The sequence below is a fragment of the Sesamum indicum genome, linkage group LG3 (genome assembly GCF_000512975.1).
Source record: "Sesamum indicum cultivar Zhongzhi No. 13 linkage group LG3, S_indicum_v1.0, whole genome shotgun sequence".
In the NCBI taxonomy this organism is placed as follows: domain Eukaryota; kingdom Viridiplantae; phylum Streptophyta; class Magnoliopsida; order Lamiales; family Pedaliaceae; genus Sesamum; species Sesamum indicum.
In genome coordinates, this window is record NC_026147.1 from 14,030,961 (window position 1) to 14,048,703 (window position 17,743).

Sequence of the window (17,743 nt, forward strand, 5' to 3'; positions counted from 1 at the left end):
TTCTCCATTCTTACACACAAAAGACAGAACATGCCTTTCTTCGAACAGAACTTGCTGAGAAGCTCAACCGCAAACTTCGACGAACGAAAATGGGTTGACGAGATCCGTAAAACCCTAGATGAAGAGATAGAGGAAGAAACTGAAATCCCCGTCACCATCTTCGCTGTTCCCAAAACCCTATTCATCAGTGACCCCAATTCTTACACCCCGCAGGAAGTTGCCATCGGCCCTTATCACCATTTGCGGGCCGAGCTCTATGACATGGAGACATACAAAGTTGCTGCTGCTAAAAGAAATCAGGGGGAGCTCAAAAACCTCAAGCTCCAACATATCGTTGCTCATCTGAGCGAATTGGAGCTTAAGATTCGGGCCTGCTATCACAGGCCCGTAAGCTTTGGCAGCGAAGCATTGGCCTGGATGATGGCCGTCGACGTGTCTTTCTTGTTTGAGTTTTTTGAAGTTTGTGGTGTCAGGAAAGGTAAGATTCTAACAAAAGTCCCGTCAAGATTGGCACATTTGATCAGCTTATCGGGACATAAGACTACCCATAATGCCATTCTTAGAGATATCATGATGCTCGAGAATCAAATTCCATTGTTTGTGATCAAAATGCTGTTGAAGTTTCAGTTTTCCTTTCCAGATGAAGTCCTGTTTGATATGTTGATGGAACTCAGTCAAGAGGTCTCGCCATTCAAGATGGCGGACGCTGCTGCCGGGAGGAAGATTGAAGTGAAAGATTGTGCTCATTTACTAGACTTCCTGTACCGTTTCATCGTGCCACTGCCGATGAAATCAGATGCATCTGATGCTGCAAATATCGACCTACAGGATGAAGAAGAAGGTGGAGAGCAGGCAGATCATGAGACGAGCAAGACTCCATTTTCGGAGCCAAGTCACTTGCGGCAGCTTCTTTCTGAGTTATGGCGAATCCTTTCTAGATTAAGTGTAAGGCCCATGAGATTGATAAAGAGGATGATCTTCTCTAGACCTGTCAAAGTGTTTGTGAAATTGCCATGGACAATTCTTTCCAAAATCCCTGTGATAAAACTGCTGAAAGAGCCTGTTGAACGCGTGTTCACCTTCTTTCAACAGGATAAGGAGAAGAAAGGTGACGAGCAAGAATCGAGCTCGACTAGCAGCAACACAAGCAAGCTTCCACTGCTGGAAGAGATCAAAATCCCCTCAGTCATTCAGCTTTCTGAAGTCGGGGTGCAATTTGTGCCTATTCATGAAGGGATCACGAGCATCAAATTCGACGCGAAAACTCTAACGTTTTACATCCCTATCATCAAGTTAGACGTGAACTCTGAGGTGGTCTTGAGGAACTTGGTGGCATACGAGGCTTGCAGTGCTTCGGGCCCTTTGGTTCTAACCCGATACATAGAGTTGATGAACGGAATCATCGACACAGATTTGGACGCAAGATTTCTCTGCCGGAAAGAGATAATCATCAACCATCTGAAGAGTGAGAAGGAGGTGGCTGACCTGTGGAACGGTATGAGCAAGTCCATTAGATTGACGAAGGTGCCCCCCTTGGATGACCTGATTGGAGAAGTGAACAACTATTACAAAGGGAGATGGAAGGTTAAATTGGGGAGATTCATGAAGAAATATGTGTTTGCTTCTTGGAGAATTCTCACGTTTCTTGCAACTATTCTGCTCTTGATGCTCATGAGTTTACAGGCATTTTGCCAAGTTTATAACTGCAGTCGCCTTTTCCGTATCAAAGCCCTTGAACCTGCCTTTGCTCCGCAGTGAAAATTCTTGTTCAGACTAGGTTTGAAACCAAACTGATCATACAATAAGTGTATTACAATTATCATATGATTAGTGATGGAGCTCGATGAATTTCCCAACACAGCAATAGACTAGATTCTCCTACCTTCTTTCGCCTTCCGTTAGCTTCTTGAAGAAAAAAAGGAATATATATTTTTGTTCAGTACAAGAAAAAATATTGCCAGGAATAAAATGTTGAGTGACGATGTCAAAAGTGTTACTAATGATATTAATAAATCATCAAATTACATTTTGCTATCATGTCATTTGATGACATGGATTAAATATCCACGTCATCCCTCTTTTCTTTTCTTTTTAAATTCACATTGTCGCCACGTTGGCGCCATGTTGTCGCCACATCATCCGTTTCAGCCAATAAAAATGCAGCTCCCAGTTTAAAAAGTCATATGCCTGGCATGTGATTTTTTCCGGCGAGTGACTCAATTTTCCGACGAAATTTGTACCAAAATTGAGATGGAACCTTAGTAAGTTATGGGACCAAAATGAGAATAGCCTGAAGTTAGGGGATTAAAATTACCTTTAATCCATAATAAAATATACTTGAAAATGTAAAATTACTCGAACTCTATTCATATTTGATCCAATTAATGTTCGTTTGAGCTCGATTATATTAATAATCAAAAACTAAATTCAATCTCAAATTTTCAAGCTCGATAATGATTCAAATAAACTTGAACAATGATATGTTCAACTTGACTCAAATCATTTAATTTACAATCCTATTTATTAGCAACGGTGATAATTTATTTCTATTGTTAATTAGGAATGTGTGTAATATAGGTAACATGTTTCTAATCGATTACGGGTGAAGAGTTTGAGTGGCTTGTAAGCTCCTCTCCTTAGCGAAACACCTTAATCAAATAAGACCATAAGACTCATACAAGTGAAAGCAAACAATTAACCTCGCGCAACAAACACCAATCGCATCACATATTACATTATTTGGCACCATTTGTGGGAAACGAGATTTGCGCATCCAAAATCCGTTGTTTGGGGGTTAATAATATAAGCAAAGCGGTCCACATGGTTGCAAATTCAGGAACTTGATTAACTTACTATAAGCGAATTTCTCTCCCTAGTGAAGCACTGATAGAAAAAAAGCAAAACTACAAAATTAGTCATTTATGTATAAGGGATTGGCAAAATTGGAGTCCTATTTATGAGACTGACCATTTTAATTCTTTATATTGTAAATTTGTGATGGTCCCAAAAGGTGTGTAGGTTGGACAACATCAAATCAAGAAAAGAGAGAAAACGATTCTGGATTTTAAGGCAAGATTTTAATAAGCAATCGAGGGTTTGAACTCCGATTGGAGCACGCGATGTAGCGTTGGAATTAGCGTCAGAAGATGAGTTTAATGATGGTGCACATGATTAAGAACTCACTGGAAAAAAGTTATGGCAATGACGATGAGGTTATAGGCAGTAAGGTGGTGGTGGATGTTGGTTAACCAATGGCCTCCTCATCGATTAATTTTCTTGTCCTTTAGCACGTCAGCATTCATGTAGGATATTAACTATATAAGTGAGGTCTATTTAGACATCGAAACCCTAAGCTCTGATTTGATTTGTTGATTTAAAACATAGTCAAAATTGTCAAAAGTGGCCGAAAAGACTAAAACTACTACAAATTAAAAATATAAAAGATTAAAATTACCAATCTCGTGGTTAAGGGACCAATTTTGGCAACCCCATACATACAAACTAATTTTACAATTTTACCTAGAAAAAACCGTAAAGATCATATAAAACCAAAAAAACAATAATTCAAGCAACGAAAGCGCCTTAATTGAAAAAAATTTCATAATAAGCCAAAACAAAAAATAATTCACAACGGAACATCAATTGAATTGCATGGCCATCAATGTGTATAGTAACAAATTTAGGGACAGAATAACCATATATAGAGCATATATAAGTTAATAATAATTGTTTATACAACAAAGCTATATCCAATTCTCTTTTTTTCCTTTTTTTTATAATTTCATGTGGGCTGAGATGGGCCTTTCGCCTAATTTGTGTATGGGCTTGAGACAGGCCCATGAAGCCTTTACAAATCCAGCCCAGTAATTGAACACAATCTCCGGTAGTGAAGGAACCCTGCCTTTCTGATTGTTTAAAATAAACGGCTATCAATTTATTACTAAGAAGTGAGGGAATTTTATTAAAAAAATTTAAAATTTAATATAATTATAATTTTTTTCTCATTTATTTAAAAATTATCGATACCCCTAATATGTGATCTATCCTTTGACAGTAAGGTGGAAGTATCAATGTTACCCTTACGAAAATTTTAACTTCTGTTTTTTTAGAAAAAAATAAATTGATAAAATATAAAAAACATATTGAACGAAAACATAATATAAAATTTTGATGTTGGACAAACGTTATTATTTAAAAAAATATATAGAATTTTAAGAAAATATGTAGAAAGTATAATTTGTGGTTCAAAAGAATATTTTGAGCAATTCAGTATAAATTTTGAATGAGATCTTAAGGGAAGCTAAAGGAATTGGACAGACGTTCAATAATTTCCCAAATATTAAAGGTATTTGTAATTATATTCAATTTCAAACGAAACTCGACAATCTATCCTTAAAAGCAGGTTGAAAAAAATATTTTTAATTTATAGTTTTTACTTTTAAACTACTTAAATTAAATCTATTCAATCCAAAAATTATAAAAGAGCTAGTTACCGACTTTTATAACTTATTGACAAAATTATAAATTTAAGTTGTTTATTCAAATCTCCCAACTTCATTTTTTTTTTTCATTTCAAGAACTCCCAACTTTTACCACCGTTTAATTTACAATTTTCTTATAACTTATTTCTTACAATTTTCTTCTAACTTATTTCTTATCTACTGAAGCAGAAACTAGTAAAGTGGCTCATAGTGATATTTATGCAGGGTATTGAATGTGTTTCCTTTTATACTTAACTAGATGAAAATATAAAAATACTGTAAAAGAATGTTATTCTAATAAAAGAAAAGAATAATTATATTTCACTCCACTACTATAATTTATTTATATAAATTACCTCTATCTTTTATATTTATAAAAACCACCCCTAACAATTAAAAAATAATGATAGTTTATATAAAAATATTGATGTTTTTAGGAAATGTATGTATAATTTAAAAAATATTAATAATTTATGTAAATGATATTAATCATTCTAGTAAATGTATGTATAATTTTTTAAAATATATAAATAATTTGCATGAATAAATTATAAATTAAGGGTGTGAGATGTAATTATCCTTAAATGAAATCCAGGTTTTTCGGCAATGCAGTAACTAAGCAACATGAATTAGTGGGCAATCATTACAAAAACGCGTGAGCAGCTCTACTTATCTTTCCTTCTTCCTTAAGTTTAACAATTATTTTAATAGATGATTACATTGTATTATTCTAAAATTCAGTGTAATTACACATAAACAGATAAATAATAGATAGTACGGCTTAATTGTTTCTATACAATGAATAGATTATTTTATTTGTTAAATTTTTTTATAATTTACTGATATTAATAGAGAAATTGAATAAATAATTATATTTACCCCAATGAATTCTTTACTCACTTATTAGAAGGTCAAAGATTTTTATGTAATATCATCGAATTTTTTAGATTTTAACTAATGAAAAAAATTATTTATTGAATAAAAATAAATATCACGATTACTAAATATAATTTTTCAAATTACAAAAAATTTAACGATTTCTTTGAAAAACTGAAAGCATAATTTTGAATATTCTCTCGTTGTTTGAGAAATTACTAATTAAGATGTATTTTTAATTTTTTAAATAAAAAAATATTTATAATTATGTCAAATATCATAAGAATTAATTGTAATTTAGCCTAAAATATATAACATAAAGTCGAAATAGAGATCCAATATAATAGAAACGTCCAAATGGAAGAAAAATATTCTGCCATTAGTCACCACCTGAGTGATAACAGTAGAGAATGTTATTCAAACGCTTGAGTGCTCTGACAAAGGTCAAAATGAAATTACTAGACTACCTCATCGACAACTTTGCTTAATCACTTCGACAAGAAAAACAAAAAAATCTTCCAACACTCGCTGACTGCAACTGAAATACTATTATCTATACCATAACCCCACAACCCAAAACGCGCCATCCACACAGATTTTCACCGCCTAATCCCCACGTTTCTGTCTCTGTCTCTGTCTCTGTCCAGCCTCAAGAAACAGTAAACGATTCCAAATATCAGCCTGCCCCAGTATCCACCAATCAGCGGCGGAGCTTCCAAAACTCGGAATATATACATCTACAGATACATATATTTGAGGCCCAGAAGCTTTACTTCACGTTTCACGGTGACGGGCTTGAGACAAGATGACGTTTTGTGTGAAGATTAAACCCTCTTCGTTTCTGATTCTGACAACGTTAACTCTCGTGGTTTTGTGGTTCTTTTCATCACCAGGTGGGTTTTGTGTAGTTGATGTCAATTGGGTTTTTTTGTTTTGTTTCAATGTGCGTTAATTCTTGTGGGAAAGTGAGTTTCTTTGGTTTTTCCCCACTTGTAGGAGCGGCGGATGCTGCTGAAAACGGTGTCGTTTCGTGGGGAAGCCAGAGGTCTGTTCTGGAAGGAAGCAAAGGCGGGAATTCAACGTCTTTAGTGCTGGCTAAGGATAGAACGCGTAGGAAAGATCCTCTTGAGGATCTCAAGTATTATACAGGGGGATGGAACATCAGCAATGAACATTACATAGCTGTAAGTGTTTCTTGGATTATTTGTTTTTTCCCTTGAAATTTATTTATATTTTTTTAAAAATTGAAATATTTTGATATTGCTGGACAACTATATTGGATTAATTTTTGTAGTTCCTGCCTGGTAATGCTGTAGTTGCAATTTTGAAACTTTGGAATGTGGATGAATTTGGGAGTGTTCTTCTGAGCTTTGATCTCGATCAGAAGTTAAATTCAAAATTTTAAGGTTGTATGTGTATTATTTTTGGTCTAAACAAAGTTGTAGGCATGTTTGTGATTTTGCATGATAGATAGGTTTGTAGCTCTTTTTAAATGTGTGAGCACATGTGTTGTGTTCACATGTAGCATTGGTTGGAGTTGACTAGTGTGCTCTGTTATCACCTTAAACTTTTGCTTATTTCTTGGGGTTCAAATGTTTGGGTTGTCATCACACAATTTGATGTTTTTAACTTGATAAACATGGGAATCCTATTGTAAGAATCACTTTTCAAACTTATCGTATTTTGTATTATTACCAGAAAATTAACATTCAAAAGAACATTGAACTTCATCAGAAAAAGATGTATAGAAATATCAGTTTGAGAAGCGGGATGATGAGATTCTTCTTGATATAGAGGCAATACTGAAGGAAATTCCCTACAGTGGGATGATTGTGGATGTTGCGGAAAATCTGGAGTGATTGAAGATGTGTTTATATGAAGCCCGATGAAGGAGATTAGTTTCTTTATTTCCTGACTTTGGAATAGACCAATGTTTGTTGCAATTGTCGTCTGTATTTTCAGCATTTTTGCCTAATCACTCTTGAAAATTTTGTTTGATGTGCAGTCTGTACTTTACACCGGTTCTACTCTTTTCCTCGTTGGTGCATTCTGGTTTGTCGGATTTGGAATTTTCTTGCTGCTGGTCTGTATGTATGTTTGCTGCTGCCGTCGTCGACGTTATGGCTATTCTCGATCTGCCTATGCACTATCTCTTATTTTGCTCACATTATTAACTATTGCCGCAATGTAAGCCTCTTCGTTTTTTTTTCTCTTTTCTCATGTGATCTTGGATTGGTTATGTTCAACCTCTCATCTCTGTTTTGCTTTTCATGCATCATCAGAATTGGCTCTGCCATTCTTTATGCTGGACAAGAAAAGTTTCATGATAGTACTACAAGTACATTAGACTATGTTGTGGGACAAGCAGATTCCACCGTCAGCAATCTAAAAAATGTGTCGAATTATCTTACTGCTGCTAAGAAAGTTGGAGTAGATCAAGTTTTTCTTCCTCAAGATGTGCAGAACAGCATTGACAAGGTCAACAGCATGATTGTCTCTGCTTCCGACACTCTTGAAAGTGCAACGAAGGATAATAAAGATGATATATTCCGCTATTTGGATGCTGTGTAAGTATTCCAAACTCAGCTACTCATTGTGAATGTTTTGTCAGTGTTTTTTATGTGTTACTAAGTGTTTTATCAAACCACACAGGAGGCTAATTCTCATTATAGTAGCGGCCGTGATGCTTGCCCTGGCTTTCCTCGGCTTCCGTAAGCCCACTCATCGCTTTTATTATACTTAAAAGTGTTATAGAGTAACAAGTGAATGAACGTTAATTCGCTGACTTTGTAAATTTGGTGCAGTGTTATCTATTTCTGGCCTGCAGTTTCTCGTGTACATGTGAGTGCAATATGGCCGTATAATATTTTTACGGTGTTCGTCTCGTCGTTAGTTCACTTTTCCTTGAAAACAATTTTTATTCCGTTTACATGATGTAAAAAATCTTGCTGAAATTTATGCAGATTGGTTGTCATTGGTTGGCTTCTCGTTGCAATCACTTTCATCTTGTGTGGTGTATTCCTCGTACTCCACAAGTAAGTACGACATAAATTTGGATTAGGATAATGTTTGATTATGTCTGGAGGCTGCAATAGTTGAAATGCTAACTTTGGCATATTTATTTTGTGCAAGTGTCGTGGGAGATACGTGTGTGGCAATGAACGAGTGGGTTAATAACCCGACTGCTCATACAGCATTAGACGACATTATCCCCTGTGTTGATCCTGCTACTGCTCAAGAAGCACTCTCCCAGAGTGAAGAAGTCACCTTCCAAATGGTTTGGCTTGTAAACGGGATCATCGCCAACATATCAAATGCTAACCTACCTCCAAATGCTGGACCTTTATACTACAATCAATCCGGTCCATTGGTGCCTCTCCTCTGCAATCCGTATAATCCCGACAAGACGGATCGAACATGCGCAACTGGTGAAGTTGACCTAACCAATGCAACGCAGGTAAATTCGTAACTACTCCTATGTTAACTGAAAGAATTTGCAAAAAATCTTGGTCAACTTAGAATCTTAGGTTGTATTTGGGTCGACGGAGTTGAATTTGGGAATTTCAAACCCATAGTAGAAATGCCATTGACTTTTGGATGGTTCATTTTACAATGGACTTGTAGTGTCCACGAAATATTATTTTTGAGCTATTTTTTAAGTCATTCATGTGTTCCTTCAAATCCTTTCCTTTGTACCCAATGCCCACTGACTTGTTATCAAAGTTCAAGCGTGAAGAAACCTTTGCCCTCTAAACCGAACCCATCAAGTGGAACACCGTCCATATGATCATATCTGTCCTTGAAACATATGACTATACAATGCAGGTTTGGAGGAACTACAAGTGCCAAGTCTCCAGCAACAACATCTGCACCACCGTGGGCCGTCTAACACCGAGCATGTATGATCAAATGAGCGGAGCCGTCAATGTGAGCTACGGCTTGTACCACTACGGCCCGTTCCTCACCAACCTAGTCGACTGCACATTCGTTCGAGAAACCTTCACTACAATACACCAGGATCACTGCCCAGACCTAAGACATTACAGCCAGTGGGTTTACATTGGTCTCGAGATGGTGTCAGTTGCAGTTATGCTTTCTCTGATCCTCTGGGTGCTGTACGCACGAGAAAGGCGCCATCGGAAGTACACCAAGCTCGTCGACGCTACCTCAGCCCAAACCTCTTTCGAAAGTAAATGATGGAGCGTAGAGTCCCTTGCTATGTCAGGAAGTGAATTCGCTTCTTCTTTTGCACAGGTTTTGGCTTTCTGCGTTTGTTTATGTAGATAATCGAGTAACGTTGTAGATTTATACCCGTATGTTCGAGCCTCAGGTTGAACTGCTAACTCTGAAAATGACTTATGTTTTGGTGAGTCGTCTAGCAATGCTGTTTCCGAGCATAGTTTTTAAGTACTGGGCTTTCTTTCTCGTGTATTATAGATATCCCCATCATAGTCAGGTGTTGTCTATTTGATGCTCGACCTGGTCCATGGTCCCATGTTCTCGTCCCAATTTTATTCACAAATTTAGTCATCTAACACCAAACAATGAGAGGTATTCGTGACATATCAGACCCGGGAAACTAATTGTAATTTACGTGAATAAAAGTAATATATATATATATATATATATATGTGCGTGTGTCTATAATACACAGACGTAACAACCCACAAATAATAACTTTCTGGAAACGGATTACAAACAAAAGCAATTATTGGAATTGGGCAATTACGCTTTCTACGAAAAGAGAATAAATTCAAAACTAAGGGATAAAAATCGGGCCTAAATAATTTAAAGGGTTAATCACATCGTGTTTTTTTTTAAAAAAAAAAGTGATGTAATTATATATAAATTTTGTATAATTTGAATAGCATCATATAAAATATTTTAAAGAGTTTATTTATAAATTCACAGAAACACGTTCGAACATAGTTTTATTTTTCAAGTATTTTATAAGATATTTTGAAGAGCGGAAGAGGAGAGAATGAGATGGTTGATGGGATGAAATAGGAGAAGAAAGAAAATAGGTGGAGTAGGAGGGGAGGAGGAATGCATGATTGGCCGTTGGCGTGCCCAAAACTCCCAATTTTCATACGTAACGCCAAACCGCCCCTCATCCCTTCACATTCCACTTTATTAATATACGCATTTAGTGTCACAATATTACATCAAAATTATTAAATTCAATTACCAAAACAAAACCTCTATTATACTCACATAACGTATTTCTCACGCTTTAATATTTCTACATTTTAATTTATATATATATAAATAACATCTATATGTCTACGACACTGTAATTGCCTCATTTTCTTGAAATTTTCATTATCAAAATCTTATATAATTTATTTTACAGATTTTTTCATTCTATGTATTTATACTATTTATTAAACGAAAATAGCCTAAAAGACCTTAACTAATTAATTTATTAATAGTCTCTTATTCATACACATTTAAAACTGCTTTATATAATTTATCATGATAAATTATTTATTTCATTTTAGTTTTTTCTATTAGATAAAAATAATGATAAATTTAATTATGTAAATTATGTAGACACAAATAACTAAGGTATTTTTATTTTTAATATATTTTACGATGTGAAAAATTATTTATTATATGTATTCTTGCTACGACCGCTAGCTAATATATATATATATATATATATATATATATTAATACAAACCACCGTTACATATTCAGCGGTTCTTTGCCTTTAATCTCCAAAAACCATAGAAAACCACACACACACACACATACATATTAATGGATTCAAGAAACTATTATGGGTCATCGTCTTCACCCGGGCGTGCATGCCTCTGCTCCCCCACCTCGCACCCGGGTTCATTCCGGTGCAGCCTTCACCGGAGCCCTACCCAGAAAGAACCAGCTGCTGAAAAGAACCGGGTCTTGGAGCTGGAGGCATCCAGCACTTCTTCCAGGATGTCCAAAATGGGCATTGTGAAGGCATTCGTGATGAAGTTGATAAAGCCTTCCACCAATGATAATCTTCCCAGGAGGAGGAATTTCCAACCCAAGCCCACCCGCTTTTTTGACCCGAATTCTTGATCATTTTTCTTTTTCTTTTTTGATTTTTGAGAAAATTAAGGTTAATTTTAGCTGTAAATGTCTATAATTTATAGGGACGATCAAACGGTTCAATAGCAACACTTATTCCTATAAAGCATAGGTGAAAGGGATTGAATTGAGAACCAACTTTGATCATTTTTCAAACAACAAATAATTACAATTTGTGTATTTTGGTGCAAAAGAAACTTGAATTTGATGGTATATATGTTTTAGTTATCCAGCCATTTTTTTTTATTTTCATTATCAAATTTCAAGTCTCAGTTAATGTGTTTTCGTTCATTCATGCATGTAAATACATATACACCATTTATTTCATTTCTTACATTTTCCTTATTTTAATTAATTGAGGTGATTGAGTTCTTGTCTTTAGGCTCTGTATGTTTAACACCTTAAATTTTAATACATTGGTCATGCTCTAGTTTTTTTGTTTTTTTTTTCTTTTTTATAAGGGATAATTATATCCCTCTTTTCTGAAATTTAATATAATTATATATAAATCTCTTTTTGTTTGGAAAATTTCATCTATTACCCTTGAGGTTTCCTTCTTTCTAACAATAAGTCCATCCGTTAGTTAAAATTCACTAAATTTGTTAATATTAACAAAAAACACTAAATAAAAATTGATACTTACCCTCAATTGACTTATTGCAGGTCAAATAATTATTAATATATGAAAAAATATGATGGTAATTTAGTCATAAAAATTTATTTGACCAACTGTAATATATCAGTAATAAACCGATTGGGGACAAATATAGATTTTTTTTTTTAATTTTATTGTTAATATCAGCAAATTTAGTGTTGGAAGCAAATCTCAAAGGTATTAAATGTAATTTTTCATAACATAAGGGGTCCACATATAATTATACCAATTTTTCCTTTTTTTATAAACATATGTATGGGTAAGAATGACAGAGAGTAGATTTGGCTAAAATTGAGTATTGTCTGCCCCAACTTGTCAACACTTATAGTTTTGTCTAATTGTACGATTTGCACTTAGGGCGTATTTGGATTGATGAATTTGAATTTGAATTTGAAAGAAGGATTTCAAATGACTTTATTTGAAAGGAATTTGAAATTCATTTATTTATCAAAATTTAGTTCAAATATAAAAAGAAATGATCCTTTACATTTAAAATTATTCAAATTTATTCCAAGAATTTATTATAAAAAAAAATTATAATTTAAAATCCTTATGCAAGCTTAGACTCCTGAGATAATGGATGTGTACTCCAATACAATTGAGCATTTGGGTTTTCGGCCGTTGAATTGGGAGGACCCTCCTACGTGTAAGGTAATATTTTTGTATATGAAGGGCATTTAAGTCATTACATATTTTCCAACATGACATTTGAACAACATATATTGATTTGTTCTAAAATTGATGTGGTTAGTACATTTATTATATCTTAGGTTTAAATTAAACCATTTTATTTTCATGAGAAATTCATTTTCTCCAACTGAGGGCAAACATATATTGGGATGGAGGGATTCCGTAAATATATTTAATTTTATAATGGTTTTTTATTTATGTCTTTTGATATTTCTAATTAAAATTTATGTATATAATTTAATCAGCTCGTTATATTTTAATATTACCAACGATATATATTATGGGTTGTATTTATGAAAAGAATATAACTAGAGGTAGAGGATTCATAGAGAAATTAATGGAAGATGGAGTGCACGTATCTTTAGTGTACATTTTGACTTGATTTTTTGCGTTCTTGACCTTTTCTTTGTTACTTTTGATTAAAATGCCCATTATTGTGTATTTATAAGGGACATGATGAAATTTATTTGTTTTAAGCTTGTTTTGAGTAGTTTTATTTTCTATATTCCTACCTCCTAAAAAATAAATAATTTTTTTGCTCTTAAGTATAAAAAAATTTAATTTAAATTAAAATTACATAACAAAGATTAATATACTAAGATTTATTTTTCAAATTTAAATATCTATATGAATAAAAATGTTAGTCAATTATAACAATTGTATTTTATTAACTAACATAAATTGTTATTTAGTTTAAATATATATAACTAAATTATATTTTTTTATTGTAATCAATATTTATATTTAAATTATCATTACATGTATTTAATAAAAATTTAATACTTGTTAAGTTATATTTAAATTTAAGAAACTTAAATCAATTTTATTAACTTTTTAAAATATTTTTCTTAACATTTCTTTGAAAGCTTTTTAAAACAAATTTTTCTTAACTTTCTTTTAGTTAAATACTTAATTAAATTTTAAAAAAATAAAATTATTATTTAAAATCAAGACTTAACCCCCTAGCCCCACCCCCGGCCCACCACCCTCATTTGAGGAAATAATCAATCCCACATGTATTCCTTCAATAATTATGACTAACAATAGCAAACAAATAATTACTTACCAGACAGAAATGAGGATTACATGAAGGAACTATTAATTAAAAATGCTTAATTATGAACTCAATTATTTAATGGTAGATGTGATATTTGGACAAGAACCAGACAAGATTGATTAAGAATATTTTTGTGTTTCTAATCTTACCTTTTAATTCAAATAATCTTGATTAGGATGGAGCTAATCTGCCCATTTTCCTGCTATTTCATGTCCTCTCTACTCCCTTCTTTTCTTTTCTTTTTTCTTTTTTATAGGGTAAGATTCTTACATGATTAAATATTTAGGTTAAAATTTCAAGAACTGATCAATACATGGATGATTTTCAAATCAAATTGTCAAATTTCAAATTACATTCCCCTCAAAAATATACTCAAACTGAATAAAAAAAAAAATCATTAACTACTGTGAAGTAGACATTTACATCTGTAGGACTCGAACCCACAATTCTTTCTTTAACATCCTTTGTATGATTGTCTTTCTGAACGATTCAAATTATTTTCATGCAATTGTTTCTTTTTTGTTTTTCAAGAAAATTACGAATATAATACTAATATGTCAAACAACTATCCCACTTTGATAGTTCCCTTAAGTTTCTATTCATTTTTTGTGATAAACTGATCAAAATGCCTCTGTAGATTATGAAATAAATTATTTTAAAAAAAAAATTAATTTTTTCTTATGAACGGTAGTTAGTGACACCGTCGACACTAATTTTTAAATATGATACCCCAAATTAGATAATTTAAAACTAATTGCAATTACTTTTTTTTTTTAACGAAAGTGACACCAGATCATTTTAACGCTACTGCAATAATTTTTTATTGTGCAGATAATACCATGAGTTGGTCTTATTTTGTTTCCTTTTTCTTTTTTGAAATATTATTTGTTCATTTATATATATAGATTTAAATATAAAAAATTATACATTATATACACATAAAAATGAATAAAGGGTATAACGGTCATTTCATAAAAAAAATTAACATTGTTAGTTGGATTTAACGCAAAGAGGATGACTGAATTGAGTTTTACAAAACACAAAAAGGTTTTAGCCTATTTATAAAATAAAAAATTTCTAACTGACTTTTTAAAACAAAAAGGGGGTTTTATGCATTTTATTTTTTTTTTTTTTTTCCGGACAAAAGATGGTATGCGTGAGGTTGACAATGTCCAAACACGACATTAGGCACGTAGTGCAAGACACGAGGCATGTCCCATAATTTTGTAGCCAAGAATCAAAGAATATGATACGTACCTAGGGATGCTGGCTTTGTTCATCAACCCAAATTACCAACCTAATTGAGTGGTCACAAATGCACATTTGTCAATTAACTTAGTAATTAAGGTTGCCTAATTTTATATTTTAATACTATACATAATTTTTGGTATTGCTTTTGGTGTAATTTCATATAATTTTCAGCCATATTTAAATATAAAATTCACAAATTATCAAAACTATTGTTGGACATTGAGTTTCAAAATTAATCGGTCGGTGAATTCAATCTCAACGACCACAACCCGATATGATTCGCTGAAAGAAAATTCTTCACCACCCTTTTGTGTAAATAAGTTTGGAGTGCGTGATTGAAGAGGTTTTTCTCATTAACAACGTCATTCGTTTAGTTGAAATTCATGCTACTTGCTCTCTACTATTCAAATAGTTGTGAACAGTAATATGATAAAATATTTGGGATATATAATTTGTGCCTTAGTAGAAGATAATTGTGAAATGATTCATAGATAACATGATTTTAGTAGAAAACGAGAAAAGATATTGAGAAAATAATTGATGAATTTTGAAATAAATTCCAATCTAAAAAAGTTCATCTTTGAAATACCAACATTAACCCTCGTTTCGAAATATGAGAAGGTCGAAAAAGCCCTTTGTGAGGTCTAAATTTACACTATCATTTTGGATTTTTGATTTGAGAATAAAATTGACTTCTTTTTTTCTAATTTTAATAATTATAAAATACTGTATAGTATAAACTAATCACTGCTACCACGATATAATTCGTGTAATTTAATATTTTTACAATATACGATATAAGAAAAAAAAATCATTACATTCTGATTAAAAATATTTAAGACATAAGAGATGAATTATAGTTCCGGAAGAATTAAGTAATGAAATGTCGCATTCGGATTCTTGGGCACCAAGAAATGTGCCGAATTGAAATGCAATAATGACGATTTTGATAGAATAATTAATTGAATTTGAATCATTATGATCAAGTCTTGACCCGATGAAGAAATTCGAGGCACGGCGGGTTTGACCCGCATAGATTGATTAATAGCAGACAACTTTTTCAACACATCTATGCCCTTACGCGTAACTACTAGTCTATTCTATGTGATAGAACCCCCATTCACCCAAAAATATAGCACCAATTATTCAGTAATTATTCAAAAGTTGCGACTTTGACATTGATTATTGATAGCTGCTTGAAATTTGAGGGTTTGGTTGTGAGTGGTATTGTTTGTTTTGATTTTGTAGGAGTCTTATAAATTTATTTTGAAAATGTGTCTTACTAGGAAGAAGATGCATTGAAGCTATTGAAGTCAAAGCGAACAATATCTCGTTAAAGGATTTGGTTGGGCAGAGGCTTTCGCCCTTTTGAGGCGTTTTTTCAATACAAATTCATGAGGCTCCTATGAAACCAGAGCGAACAATAATTTGTGCAATAAGGTATCGATTGAGTTGTAAGCCACAACAAGAACCTTGAAAAACAAAAAAAAATCAACTTTTCCCAATGATTGTCTCTTTCAATAATCATTAAAATAAACTCTATTAAACGATCATCTCATCTAAAAGTTTAAGATGTTAGAGATGAGAATCATTTAATATTAGTATCTCAATATATCACGTACAACATGACACTTTTTATCAACGACAATAAGATTCGAACTCAAAATCTCTTGTTTAACTCAGATTAGATAGACTGATACCATGTTCATCTTTATTATTTTTTAAAGATTTTTTTAAAAAAATTTTTGTGCTTCGTGAGTAATATTTGAAAATTTCAAATAGGTTGGCCAAATCGTCCAAACAAAAAAGAAAAAAGAAATTGAATTTTAGGTGTTTGTGGTGATGAATGAATTGGACCACGAAGTCACACAACATATGGCACGCACGTGGCATCATAACAGTAAACCCTCATGCCTCGCCACAAGACTGGACGCTAAGATGCGCCGTGTGCCCACATGCCATGTTCTTTTCCACACTCCAAACTTTTCTCACATCTGTCGGGAATTTACCGTTGCACAAGAATCAGACCACATATTATTTGGGTTATTAAATTATATATATTTTATATATAATTATAAAAATCATTCATAGCAATTAAAATATAGAGATAATTTGTTTAATAATATTAATATTTTTAAAAAAATATATATAATTTTTTAAAATATAAATAATTTGTATAAATTATATTTGACTTTTTTAGTATATATATGTATAATTTTTTAAAAAATAAGAGTGATTTGTATAAATATACTATAGGTCATAGAGTGTAGATGTAATTATCCCTTATTATTAAGATATAAAGTAAGGGCTCAAGCTAACATTCATTAATTTATTGCACAAATTGAAGCTAACCTATTGAGATTTGATATGACTATAAATTTTTTTTATTATTTGAAAAGTTAGAAATATTCTTTAAAATAGAAAATAATTGCGTAGTCCTAGACAGTGATTGAAATTAATTATCACTTTACTTTTACTGATTTTTTTTTTTTGAAAATACATATAAAAAATAGAGGCGGGGAAAGAAAAAAAAATATATATTAATTTTTTAGAGGCGGGTAAAGTAAATAATCTATATGGCATATTAGTTCATAAAAATATTTTGTAAAATTTTAAATAATTCATAATTTAGTTGAGCATTTTGGTCAATTCATAAAA

At 32.4% G+C, this 17,743-nt stretch overlaps 3 protein-coding genes across 3 annotated transcripts; all 3 read left to right on the forward strand.

Annotated features, from left to right (window-relative positions):
• Positions 31–1,758, forward strand: LOC105158523 (putative UPF0481 protein At3g02645). Its single transcript, XM_011075305.1, has one exon. It carries the CDS (start codon positions 31–33, stop codon positions 1,756–1,758), a length of 1,728 nt encoding a protein of 575 aa, XP_011073607.1.
• LOC105158344 lies at positions 5,829–9,833 on the forward strand. Its single transcript, XM_011075073.2, has 9 exons — positions 5,829–6,250; positions 6,354–6,541; positions 7,363–7,544; positions 7,640–7,924; positions 8,010–8,068; positions 8,162–8,198; positions 8,321–8,392; positions 8,490–8,814; positions 9,183–9,833. Exons 1-9 carry the CDS (start codon positions 6,163–6,165, stop codon positions 9,552–9,554), a joined length of 1,608 nt encoding a protein of 535 aa, XP_011073375.1. The 5' UTR covers positions 5,829–6,162; the 3' UTR covers positions 9,555–9,833.
• Positions 11,121–11,423, forward strand: LOC105158524. The gene has a single exon (XM_011075306.1). The coding sequence runs from the start codon at positions 11,121–11,123 to the stop codon at positions 11,421–11,423; it is 303 nt and encodes a 100-aa protein (XP_011073608.1).